At 32.6% G+C, this 14,349-nt stretch overlaps 1 protein-coding gene across 1 annotated transcript; it reads left to right on the plus strand.

Annotated features, from left to right (window-relative positions):
* Nucleotides 1-1,822: 1,822 nt before the first annotated feature.
* Nucleotides 1,823-12,297, plus strand: LOC113864990 (peptidyl-prolyl cis-trans isomerase CYP22). Its single transcript, XM_027499281.1, has 7 exons — nucleotides 1,823-2,056; nucleotides 2,919-2,942; nucleotides 4,155-4,242; nucleotides 10,807-10,899; nucleotides 11,279-11,311; nucleotides 11,433-11,489; nucleotides 12,014-12,297. The coding sequence occupies exons 1-7, from the start codon at nucleotides 1,878-1,880 to the stop codon at nucleotides 12,122-12,124; spliced, it is 585 nt and encodes a 194-aa protein (XP_027355082.1). The 5' UTR covers nucleotides 1,823-1,877; the 3' UTR covers nucleotides 12,125-12,297.
* The last annotated feature ends 2,052 nt before the right edge of the window (nucleotides 12,298-14,349 follow it).

Here is a 14,349-nt window from a genome sequence, read left to right on the forward strand (position 1 = left end):
AGACTTGTTTTGTGATAAGTGATAGTGATTTGATCGTGATAGATTTAGTGCTCGTGAGGCTTTTGTATCAAAAGTTGAGATGAGCATTCATGAAGCTCTGATACCATACATTGAAAAATGATTGAAGCACATAAATAATTTGATTGAAAATATGCATATCATGTGTGTTATGTGGATGAGGTTGGGAAAGCTACAATCTGGTAACTATTGAGATATTGGATGTTAAAGTCATAGAGGTAGACCTTGAGAATAGTAGCAGGGGTGTCACCTCAATGGTATGGAGTCATGCCTTAAGTTGGGTTGATCGATCATCTACAAACTTACACTAATTTGACCGGAACGAGTATTACTACAGGTCCATTCCAGAATATTTGATGTGGTGTTTTATCAATAAATAATGTTTTGCCTACGAGCTGATACCACAGTAAGAAATAAAGTCCTCAATCGCTTCCACAATATGGATACACATGTAGTGAAACATTGATGTGAATAAATTTGCATGCATTGGCACAAATAAGATATGGAAAATATAACTAAACTTGCATCACGGATTGCTTTTTACATGGATTCTAATTTGTTTGATCTTGAATTATGTAGGTGAGTGCTTTATTTTTTAATATGACCGAGTGTTATGTATGTGGGATTGTTGTGTTGTGTATGCTTGGTGTTTTTGCCATGTAGAAAGATGTGGAACATGAGCTTACCCTTTACATTTACTTACATATTTCTTTCTGTCTCTCTTTCTTGTTGTGGTGTATGCATTAAATGGGTTTTATCCTCGTACAGATCTATGTAACCTTCGCCAATAATAGAGGTTGATCCTACAACACTCGGACTAGAGAGAGAACTTTTCATGGATGAGTGTCTATCAACTTCTTGCACCCTAACCTTGACATTCATCATGTCACCGCTAAGATCAAGCTACCTATACATGCGATTACAGTCCTGCATGAGATTTACTCCTAACCCTTTATGCCAGACATTGCCAGCTTTTATGAGGGAGCATTGCCACATGTCATCCACACACTTACATTAGTTACCATAGTGTGGAAGGATGTACACATGGGGGAGTCTTCGATTCACTTGTGTTGTGTGCCACATCATTTCGTGAGCTTGATAAATGAGGATGATGACTCTAACCTAGCTGGGTGTGGAGGCATGAAAGAAGAAAATGACGAAGATTGGAAGGAAGACTCAGGAAAGACGTAGAAACAGACAATAATGATGAACTAATATTTAGGACTACTTTTAAGGTAAGAAGATCCTATGATTACAATTATTTTGACAGATGATAAGATTCGGTGCAACTTTGTAGGTCTCCTATATATTTTGTATCTATGTAAAAAGTGAGATAGGAAGATTTGATTATACTACTCATATTATTTAAATACATTTCAGCGTAAGAATATTTGATTAATCTGTTCACATTATTTATGTATGTAAAATTATATTTAACCGTAAGATAGAATTGGAAAAAAAATGCTTTTAGTTAATATTTAAGAAGATGAAAAAAATAAATAAAATAATATTGTTTTAATTAAAGTTAATAAAACATTTGTACCATTTTTATTAAATAGTAAAATAAGTGGATAAAAATAAATTATTAATAGATCAAATTGAGAAATAAATTATAGAAATTAAACAAAAATTTTAAATAAATATTATAGCACGTTAGGAATTGTTTAAGCTTTTAAAAACTAATTATTTTTTAAAATTAACAAAAAATAATTATTCCTTTTAAATAATTTGAATCAAATAGGATATGAGCATTATTCCATTCCCTTCCATTTGGTAAATTTAAAAAGCGACCATGCAACCCAGTTATGATTGTTTTGTAGTGGCAGTGCAGTGGTGTGGTGCGAGGGTGTTTGAAATCAATGGCTGCTTCAGTTGGAGGGAACGCTAACACGAGTGGGGGGGTCGAGTGGCACGTGCGTCCTCCAAACCCTAAGAACCCCATCGTCTTCTTCGATGTCACCATCGGTAACATTCCAGCGGGTCGAATCAAGATGGAGCTCTTCGCTGATATTGCCCCCAAAACCGCCGAAAATTTCAGGTACCCTGCCACCCTTCATTTTTTTTTTATTGCTCAGTTAAAGTGCATTTGCTATCACAGAGGGTTATTCTGGTAATTATCCATTTCTACCTTGCCTTGGCTTTGAGCTTTCTTTGTTAGTTACCTTTGTTGTGACGCTGTGACTGAATTTCCACGAATTGGAGAAAACCAACAAATAAAAAATAATTAAAAAAAATTAATGGGTTGAAAATGCTATAAATACGTGCTGAGAAATGGTTTGTAGTCTTTTGCGTTGTGTTAAAATACATAATAACTTGTTGACCTATGAAGTACTGGCGGACATATATGTTTAGAATTGGCGTCGTTGGGAAATGGTAGATTGTGAATTTTGGTTTCAATTGAATTTATTTGTATGAAAGGAAAAAAAAGTATATCAATTTTGGCTAAGTTTGATTGCAGAAACATTTGTAGTCGTTGCGATTTTCAAACTGTTGCCTTATTTGGATTTCACAATATTTCATATGAATTTAACTGTTGGAACTGAAAAGTGAAAGAACATACTACAATTAGTAGGCTTTGGTTTCCTTAGTTGATGTGATATTATATTATCTGTTTTACTTTAGAATTTCATAGACTTGAGTTTCAGCTCAATGTTTCATTCATCTACATGGTAATGACCATCAAAAAGATGTTTGTTAATGTATTGCATGTTTGGAAGCTTGTGTGGCTGTAGAAGGATATAGATGATTTGATTACTTCTAGTAGACAATTTTTTCTCACTCCTCCTTAAACTACATTTTGGGCTTTTTTGGTGTCAGTGTTTGTTATTGCAATTGAGATTCTCTTTATTGACAATTTCATGTCCTTTCAATTGATGGGTTTGGCTTTTGTTATTTGGCAGGCAGTTATGCACTGGGGAGTTCAGGTAATGAAACAGTCTTTTCCAGTCTGGCCAACAATTATAGTGGTTTTTTAATCTTTATTTATTTATTTTAATTTTTCATTAAGATTTTGAATTATCACTATACCTTTTTTCTTATACCCACCACCCCATTATACACCATTATCATCTCTATACTGTGATAATCTGTGTTACTGAATTGCTAATATAAGATTCATAACCTTAATCTTTGAGTTGGTAACACATTCTTGCCAATTCCTGCTTTCAATGTATGAAAGTTGAAAGAGGATTAACCCTATGTGTTTAGTGTTGTTTTCTTTGCTATCACCATTTGTTTTCATGATTGATGAATTGACAATGTTGATATTTCCAAGTTAATGTTGACGGAGATAAGGTTGTTGTCTTTTGACCTGATGGTCACAGTTTGAAATTGAACCAGTCTCTCCACTTATTAGGTTAAGGCTTTGTACATCTACCCTCTCCAGACCCCCCTAACTGGGAGCCTCATGCAATGTGTCACCTTTAATGTTGACATGGTGATAAAGGGTTGAGCACATAAAGTCTTGAAAATATTTTTTACTTTCATTCCTTGTATGGGTATGGGGGAGGGGGGATGGTTGTCAAGATCATGGTTCAACTCGTAGAAGTACAATTCTGTTCATTTGGAAGGTTGAAGTGATCTGAATCATAGTTCAAAACTCATTTGCTTGGATGCCACCCCAGCACATAAAACCTGTGGGATTGTAAGATCCTAGTGATCCTACCTTTTTCACCAAATGTCTTTGGTGATCAGCCCAAATTTAGAACCAGAAAATACCTGAAGGAAACATGAAGCATGAACTTGGACACAGACACTCCAATGTATATATATTATAATGAACCTTATAAAATAGCATGTCCATTGATTTCTGCTGTGTTGACTCAAGTGTTAGAGCTGATAAAAAATAATTTTTTAATTGGACACCTAATAAGGTGTATCCAACACAAGTCATACAAGTGTTTGGAAAGTGTCAGTGCCGGAAACATGGCCCTGCGTTACAACCCATCTCCTTGCTGCAACTAAAATCTGCAATTGCTTGTGCCTTCTTGCAACTGTAATTTTTGCTTAACCCTTCCCAACTGTTGGTGAGAGAAAAATATTATTTATTAAGTAAATATAAGAACCAAATATATGCCAACACTGTTGGTGAGTTTCAGTTATAACTAATACTTTTTATGATCTGGTTTTATTGGCAGGAAAGCCGGCCTGCCTGTTGGTTACAAAGGTTGTCAATTTCATAGAGTGATTAAGGATTTTATGATTCAGGCTGGTGATTTTGTAAAGGTACTGTTTTGGTCAGGTTTATCTTTGACTTTATCTGTTTTACTCATACAATGGGTGTTTGTGTTAACATTCATGAATAATAAAATAAGCTGATTACTTCAATGGTCCATATGATTGGTTTGATGATATTGGACACGTACAACGTAATGTTTATTTCAGTTATAGAGTTGATGTTTTTTGCCCAATATTTTATGGATACTATCTTTCTCGTTAGTATCAATCCCAAATAGCTGTGTGGAGTTGTTGACTGCAAAACAGGTATAGCAGGACAGGGTGATGGCTACTATTCTGAAGTTTTTAAATACAAATAAATATTTATGTTACATATACATAAATGCTCAAAAATAGTAAAAAAATAAAATAAAATTATGACATATACAGAATTAGTATTATTCAAGTCTCACAGCCTTAAGCTAAACCCACAAGTCAATAATAACAAAAATTAAGGAATTAAACAAGTCTATAAGGCTTGAAGTAGTTATAGACTTTCTGAATTGTGTGATGTTTCCTGTACACACACTTGTGTATTTATATTGAAAACAATTAATTTCAAGGCTAATTATAAGGAAACATAATCATCTAAATCAGCAACCTATCTAATCAAACAATGAGTCACTATGATAAATATATGCTGAATCCCACCTGTAGTCAATTCAGAATACTACAAAGGAAAATGACTATAACAAAAGGGTGAGCAACATCATAGAAAGAGGCAGACAAAAGCATGGACTGTGTGAGATGAAAAATGCTTGCACGAAAACTGAGTCATGCTATATAGAGGGCATGCTAAACACAGGAAGTGCAGAACAAGGCAACAGTTTACTGTGCATGGCCAGAAAAGCCATGCTTGGCCAGAACTACACCAGCAAGTAGTCTGTCAAAGGGATTTTGTCAAAACAGAGGAGGCTGCTCATGAAGCCAAAATGCTCTTGACTGGATTCTTGTAGTGATAGAAGGCTGCGAGACATGCTATGCTGCACTTATAAGCCCAAATAAATTAAATAGTTTTTTTTGTTCTAATATTTAATTGGTAAGTTCATGGTAGGGTAGATATTCAATCAATTAGAAGGCATGCCAGTTGTGGTAGCTTTTATATGTAACCTTAACTATCAACCCAAATATCAGAGCAGAGTAGTTAACCCTAAAAATGTTGTAGTGTGAGAGCTCATAGCTGGATGACTACTTTTCTGAAGTTTGAGATACACAAAATAATGTATACCAGTATACCACACATATACTTGCTCAATAATATATATATATATATATATAAGGGCAAAATCTTCTCACATTAGTTTAAGTCTAAAAACTTTTACATTCGATATGAGCCTTTCATTTATTTAACTTAAATCTAACGGGTTATAATTTATTACTTCACTGACTGTTAAATGTAAGTTAAATGAAAAGTTCAGATTTGAGTGTAAGATTTTTTAGACTTACACTAGTGTAAGAAGATCTTTTTTCATATATATATATATATATAGAGAGAGAGAGAGAGATTAGAGAGATTAAAGATCAACAACAAATTCATTAAGTTATTCTCCCAACCTTTTGATCCGGTAAGATACAATTATTGGGACTACATAGATGTCTGGACAAGGACTTTCTAGTTCCAGAACAAAATTAATCTCTTTCAAACTAATATTAGATTCTTTAGTCACAATATCCATCAAGGAACCATCATTCTTATCAGCAGGTCTATTGAATTTGCTGATAAATTTTCAGATAGAATCCTAGATAAAACCCAGTTATCAAGGTTCTTAGGATGTCTTAATTATGTAGGTGATAACATCATCAAACCTTTACATGATAGGCTTAAGAAAAATCTTCCTTCTTGGACTGATAATCATACCAATGTCGTCAAAGAAATCAAAAACAGAGTCAGGAAGATAAATTGCCTATATCTTCCCATTCCTCAAGCTTTTAAAATTGTTGGAACTGATGCCTTGAACATAGGCTACGGAGGTATCCTCAAACAGAGAATTGAGTCACATGACCATATTATTGCATATACTTCAAAACATTGGAATTCTGCACAACAGAATTATTCAACTGTTAAAAAGGAAGTTTTGACAATTGTTTTATGTGTTTCAAAATTTCAATCTGATTTATTAAACCAAAAATTTCTTATTAGAGTAGACTGCAAGTCTGCTAAAGAAATTTTATATAAAAAACCTTACTTCAAAACAAATTTTTGCAAGATGACAAGCAATTTTAAGTGTTTTTGATTTTGATATCGAATATCTCAAAGGCACTTCTAATTCTCTTCCTAACTACCTTACCCGTGAATATTTATAGGATAAGTAGAATACCTAGAAAGGTAATAGCCCCTTCTAGGGGAGGCTCGTCTAGAGGAGGAAGAGTTAGGCTCGTCCTAACTCTTAACAAAACAAAATCAAAGTCTGCCACAACAGACTCTTGTTCTGATTCTTCGGAGTCATCCACTTTGGCTGGGTCATCCACCCAGAAAGCTATCCAGATTATAGAGTCATCTACTCAACAATCTGTGATTCCTAAAAAAAACTCATCCAACAAGGCTGATTCTTCCCAATCACAAACGAAAAGTGTTAAACAAACCAAAGCAGACTATGTTTTTTCTGTTAATACACTTCTAGCCATACAACAAGGTAGCCTAAACAGCCTATCAAAGAAATCTTGGGCAGACATTGCCTCTGATGAAGACATGGAAATTGATTTAGCAAACCTAAACACCATTATCCAGTCCTTCAGCCAATCACAAAAGACAATAAGTCTCCCTGACAAAACAGAGAAAGCTATTAGCCTTTAAAAGGGTAAAACCTCAAATACCAACCATTATATGGCAAAAGAAAAATTTTCCTCTGTCATCCAAATGGAACCCAAATTTTAGGACAAAAACTCATACAAAGTCATCACCAAAGCCTTCCCTCCTGGTTTTCATTTTAGACCATATGCCTTGAATAAAACCAGACAATTTTATGAGTTCATATTAATAGACTCAGATTCTGTCTCTATTAAACATTACAAGAACCAAAAAGATCCTTCAGTAATCACTCATTCAACAATATAGATTTTAAAGATTCTGTCACCAAAGAATTTTGGAAACAATCCAAATACATTTAAGAAATTCTCCCAACCTTTTGATCCGGTAGGATACAATTATTGGAACTACATAGATGCCTGGACAAGGACTTTCTGGTTCCAGAACAAACTCAATCGACACTTTTGGTTGATTTATTTCAAAAAAAATCAAAATTACAATTTTCCTAACTGGTTCCTTCAATGGTGAGACTTCTTTGGACCATTGGAAACAATCCTTCCCTCTCCAGTAAAAGAAGGATTTGAAATATTCAAAAATAGATATGCTCCCAACATAATTGGTGCAAATCTCAAGTATTTCTCTGCCTTTGCAATGGCCTGGGTATTCTCATGGCAGTACAGGTATAGCAAGATAGAAGAAGACGATATTCTTCCCATGATCCACAGACATGCTTTTGTGAAGTGGTGGAACCAATTCAACGCAGAACATGCTGGACCACGTTATGAGGGTGAATTGGTTCCACCACTTCACAAAAGCATGTCTGTGGATCATGGGAAGAATATCGTCTTCTTTTGTCTTGCTATACCTGTACTGCCATGAGAATACCCAGGCCATTGCAAAGGCAGAGAAATACTTGAGATCTGCACCAATTATGTTGGGAGCATATCTATTTTTGAATATTTCAAATCCTTCTTTTACTGGAGAGGGAAGGATTGCTTCCAATGGTCCAAAGAAGTCTCACCATTGAAGGAACCAGTTAGGGAAATTGTAATTTTGATTTTTCTTGAAATAAATCAACCAAGAGTGTCGACTGAGTTTGTTCTGGAACCAAATTTAAAGTCCAAATCTAGAAGAACGTAGTTACAAATAATCAACAGTTATATTCCTACTTCCCCATCAGGCTCTGATACCAGATAACCCATGGATCAAGGAAAGAACAAAAAACAGACTGAAAGGAAAGTAGGCAGTAACAAGACTACTAAATGAAATGCAGAGATGTAAAGTGCAGAATGAAAATGCAGTATTAAAACATAAGAAACTAGAACGGCGGTAGAACCGGCACAGATCCAGTAGAGGGAGAAGAGAAAAAAGTCGGACAACGGTAGTCAGAACAGAACCGGCTAAGAGGGAGAAGAGAGGAAAATAATTTGAAACAACAAACTTTTATTGAAAAAGATCTCAAAGAGGAAAGCTTACAAAGGATTGTTTCTCTCAAAGCTTCTCTCTCTTAACTTACTTAATGAAAGGGTACCTCACAACATGATCAAGGCCTCCTTTATATATATATATATATATATATATATATATACCCAAAATTAAGGACATATTCATAATTAATAATAAAAAATATATAATTTGAAGCTAAACGCACATAAGTCAATAACATTGGAGTTTGCTGCACTGGAAACCCAAAAAAAGAAGGGAAAGAACATAGCACAAAGAAGGACCCATAGGTTGAGAACAATGGATGGAACAGAGGAAGGTCGCAGATGTCAACTTTGTGGCTAGAAACTGTCAAGACAGGCTCTAAAACATAAAAAATAATGCCAAAGAAGGCTAGGTAGTTGTGGTTTGTCCAGGGCTTTTTTACCACTAATACAATTTTATAAACTATTTACCATAATAATATTTGAAAACCAAAACTAAAACCTAAATAAGTGAATTCAACAGTGTCCAAAAACTATCGAATAAAAGGAACAGACACCTATACTAAAATGCAATACGTGTTACACTTAGGTGGGTGGCTTACATTGAAAGGGTGCGCTACACACTAAAGAGCAACATGTGTCACTTTCTAGTGTGTTACTCCTCTTCCATTTGTTCTAAATATTAGAAATTGGCTTGTGGTGTATTATGTTGTATGCTACCTCCCACAAAATCATGTTACTCTATTTTTGGTTGTGAATCTCAAAGTTGTGTTAAATCACCTTAGTCATTGACTCATTTCTTTAGATGAATCACTCCTATTCTATTCAAATGTATTCTCTTGATGGTAGGACACCAATGCCTCCTTTTTGTCTTAGTTATTGATGATTATTGTACTTGCCAGTGTTATCAAATTGCGGCCACAGCAGAAAATTGTGGTGGATTTTTAACAATCTACCATACATAGGTGTGGCATGGTGGGTTTGCAATGGCAGTTCATGGCGGCTGTTTCCTAAAATTTAGACTTCCATTCCACCCCTATTGGCCTTTTTTTTCAGCCTCAACTCAATCTTTCTCTCACTGGAACCTTCCATCTCCTTGACTACCTTCTCTCCCTTATTTTTTCTTTTCCTTGTCTACATTCCTCCTCCATTCTCTCTCCTTTTTTTCATTAATTTTTTGTTTCAACTTTCTTTCTCTTTGCAAATTTTCTTCTCATTTTCTTCTTCAATTTTCCTTCTCTTTTAAGTTTTCCCTCTCAGTCTCAGTTTTCCTTCACTGTTTTTAATTCAATTTTTATTCTAACACCAATGCCTTGGTCTGTGCTACAGTTTTCCTTAAAATGGCCAAACAAGCTTCCTCAATTAGTCTCTATATTTTTCTTGCTTTTTATCACTTTAATTCACTTGAGGCTTGATGGACTTTTAGTATTTATTGAACTTATGCTTTGAGACTTATGCTATGATGTTATTATGAGACTTATGATATCTTTGTTTTCACACATATGATGTGATTTGATGATTTTCTACCAATAAGGTTTTTTTATTTTGACACGTGTAGTTAGTTTTTTTTAATATATATTACATTTTTCAGTTCTTTATATATGTGCCTATATATATAAGGGAAAGATCTTCTTACACTAGTGTAAATTTAAAAACTCTTACACTCAATTTGAATCTTTTATTTAACTTATATCTAACAGCCAGTAAAGTAATAAATTATAACCCGTTAGATGTAAGTTAAATGAAATGTTCAAATTGAGTGTAAAAGTTTTTAGACTTACACTATTGTAAGAAAATTCTGTCCTATATATATATATATATGCTTCCACCATAATTTTATGGCATTTGTTTTTACTTTCTGTCATGACCTGTCATCCACCATTCATAACTTCGGTACTTGCACAAATTTTGTATGCTATCTTTGTGGATATAATATAACTATAGAAAGGAGAGAAAAGAAAGAATATAATTGCTGAATGTTATGCGTCTCTTGTACGCACCTCTATTATTTATAATCAAGTAGTAGGGTACAAAAGAATCAATCAAATTCCTAAAAATATGGTCACCATTATCTACAAAGATATACATGAGATATTTACAATGAAGACTGAGAGAAAATTAAGTTATTTAACAATAAGAACAAGTTAATGAATTTTTATCTTAGAACTTGATATGCTTGAAATTTAAATTCAATTGTTGTTCATGTATAGGTAACTGCTATGTATACTCTTAAGTCAGTGCTTCTAAAGTTCTGTTTATGTAGATGCATTGATCTATCTACTCAATTTATTCTGAATGCCCTTTTTTCCTTCCATTATAATTTATAAGATTTGTATGGCTTGTATAGAATTTTATCATTGTTTTATAAGAAATTCTCATTAGTATATTATTCCTTGGCAGGGTGATGGTAGTGGATGTGTATCTATCTACGGACACAAGTTTGATGATGAAAATTTTACTGCCAAACACACTGGCCCTGGCCTTCTATCTATGGTATGTGTTTGCTCTTTTAACCTTCTGTCATTTTGGGTTTCATGAAAATAGAGACTGCTGATGGAATGGGCACACAAGGATAAATACGTCTGTCCCAGTATGGTATTATATACTGTCATAATCTCTGTGATTATTGATTCTTGAAATAGCTTCTTAACTGGAGCACTAATTGATTGTACACACACAAATCTCTACAAGACATTTGCCAACAGGTTAACTGAAACAATAATCTTACTTCCTGAATGTTTTGGAATCGTTTTATTTTATTTTTTTGCTGAAGTTCAACCAATTTTGGCATCAGTTCAATTTGTATGGCTAAATTATGCTTTCACTTATTGCATTATAAAGAAGGCTCAAGTCCAGTTTGTCTAATCTGCAGGCAAATAGCGGACCCAATACCAATGGTTGTCAGGTAATTTATCCAATTGTCACTCCCTCCCTCTTTTCTCTTTTCTCTTTTCTCTTTTCTCAGTGGTAATGTTAAATTGATAATGCTTTATTTCTACTGATGAATCTTCTCTTCTTGGTCACAGTTTTTTATAACATGTGCAAAATGTGACTGGCTTGACAACAAGCATGTTGTTTTTGGGGTATGCTTCAATATCTTCTGCTGCATTTACTAATTATTCTTCAAACAGCCAGTATGTGAATTTAGTTCTTCCTCATGCTTTATGTCCCCATGTCTTCAAATTAGGAGGCTGGGTATCTGGGTAGCAAGTGTGCAAGACTTATCAACCCTATAAACTTGCAATGATACTGTACCTGAGAGTTGAACAAACCAAAGCCACTATCAAATTTAAGGGGAGGACTAATTTGTCAAAATGTTAGTTGTTTCAAGACATGCACAGACTGCCTATTATGCCATACATGAGTGTAATCTGTAATGGGAAAAAGTGTCATGTTTCCTTTAAGGGGAGGATTAATTTGAGTTATGCTAGCTTCCTTGACATGCCCTGTTCATTGCTTATTATTGTTTAAAAAGAATTTTCACCTGCCTTGTAAAATAAAATTCATATGATTCTCATGTATGCCTTGTTTGAAATGTTACGAGCATCTTCCTACTCCTAAACTGTAAATTTTGTGTTGTGCATTTACCTGTCTTCCATTTATGCAGAAAGTGCTTGGAGATGGTCTTTTGGTTGTGAGGAAGATTGAGAATGTAGCAACTGGACCAAATAACCGGCCAAAATTAGCTTGTGTCATTGCTGAATGCGGGGAAATGTAAATTTAAAGCAACTTCGCTAACAAAGAATAGTTCTCTAAACAATTGATTGAAACCTCCGCAGCAACTGCACTTACTCCACAGATGTGGGCTTTCTATACAACATATATTTCTGTGACCCGTAAAACTAAACATTCTTGTTATGGGATTTTCTGTACGACCGGATAATCATATCACGAGATGTGGGCTTGGGAATGATTCTATGATGCATGTTTTTTGCCCTAAATCATCCATCACACACGCACAGTTAATATATCCCTGCGTATTTTTTTAGTATGCTATTAAGTTATAGCTTTACTTCGCTGGAGTATTTCTAAAGGCGTTTTCTAACATATTCTTTGAAAAAACTAGGGGTATAGAACATTTTTAGGACGGATTTACACACAAATACCAGACTAGCTACAACTGTCTAATCTCCAAAGTAGCAATTTATTCATAATGATTTTAATATAATATGGGGATGTTCTTGCTTTGGATATACTGGTCTTTTAGAAACTGTTCTTTGGGGAAGTAAGATATTGTCGTTATAAGTATTTCTGACTTTTCTCTAAATGACGTGGGGGTGTACTTATAAAAGGCATTTCAATGATAAAGTCAGGTGTCGGTTTAGGCAATAAATATTATTGAATATTCAAAAGTTAATCTTTTATCTGTATTTCTTACTTTTTTTTTATAGATAATTTAGTGGGCTAATAAACTTTATGTTTTAGCCTTATCTTTAGCTTTGTAATTAAGAAGATAATTAATAATTATTTTTTTTAATTTTTGTTTACTTATTTTTAAGTTATCTTGATTCTGATTGAATGGGTGTTCGTCCTCTTAGGTTGAAGAGGTACTCAGATTTTTTTTTTTTTTATAGTAATGATTGAGTAGGATATCTCATCCAGTACAGGAGAAACATAATAACCTATAAGGATGACAATGGATAGAGTATGGGTAGAGTATTATAATATTCATTTTATACCCGCGTTTTAAAAAAATACACGTACTCAGTCCCGTACCCGCGTAGATATGAATATTAATCTTCGTATCCGTATTATATGTGTACCTGTATACTTATCTTGTACCCATTATCTACGCTTGTTTGGAAAAAAAACATATTCATAAAAAAATATATTTATATAACTTTACATAAGTAGTGTAATAATATAAAAATTCAATATATAATTGTCGAATAAGGTACAAATATAGATAAAAAATAAATATTCAAATATTACAAGTGCTAAATGTATCTTAATACAATAATTTTTTAAACTAAATTTCTTAAAAACAATAAGTAAAATTAAACACAAAAGTTTATTTGTCGGAAATGATCCTATATTATGTGAGATTTGATCAATTGGCAATGTCAGAGCGACAACAAAATATATCTACACAATGGATGACCCTTCGTATGGGATCAGTGACCTCTTGTGGCGGCATTGATAACTAACTCTAATGAATAACATTTTATAATTTTTAGATTTTAATGAAACAGATAATAGAGTTAGGGTAGAAAAGTTCAAGTATTAATAATGAAAAGTGAATACATAAAATATTTTTTTAAACTTTTGAATTTGAAATTATAAGAAAAATAAGATTTAATTAAAATAATATTATATATATACATATATATTAATACTAGTATTTTTAACTCATGTACTATACAAAAGTATTTTGTCAAAAATATAAATTTTTGAAAAATTATTTTAATGAATTAAATATTTATAATGTATATAAATTTAAAAGAAAGAATTTGAATAAAAGATAAATGGTCATAATAAGATTTTATAATAAAGAAATATATGTGTATATAAAAAAAATTATATTTTTTTATCTGAAGAAAAAATTAACAAATAAGAATTAACAATAATTTTTTATATTTTATATCTTTTCAAAAACTTCTTTGAACATAAATAAATAGTAAGAATAATATTATTTATATTTAATAGATTATAGTTGTATTTATAATGCACATATTGCATAGAAAAATATTATTTTAAATTAAAATATAAAAAATAAAATTTAAATATTATCAATAAATAATATGTTTATGGTAATAGTAGGTGATTGTAAAATTTATAAAATATTTACAATAAGTTTATTATTTATCATTCGCTTTATAATTTAAATATCAATATAATTTTATTAACAAAAATATTTGTGTGAAAATATTTTATGTCATATATAAATAATAATTTTTTTAAAAATTAATCTCATATTAATTATGTAATAATTAAATTTTATTA

The sequence above is a fragment of the Abrus precatorius genome, unplaced genomic scaffold (assembly GCF_003935025.1).
Source record: "Abrus precatorius isolate BTA unplaced genomic scaffold, Abrus_2018 Scaffold4, whole genome shotgun sequence".
Lineage (NCBI taxonomy): Eukaryota > Viridiplantae > Streptophyta > Magnoliopsida > Fabales > Fabaceae > Abrus > Abrus precatorius.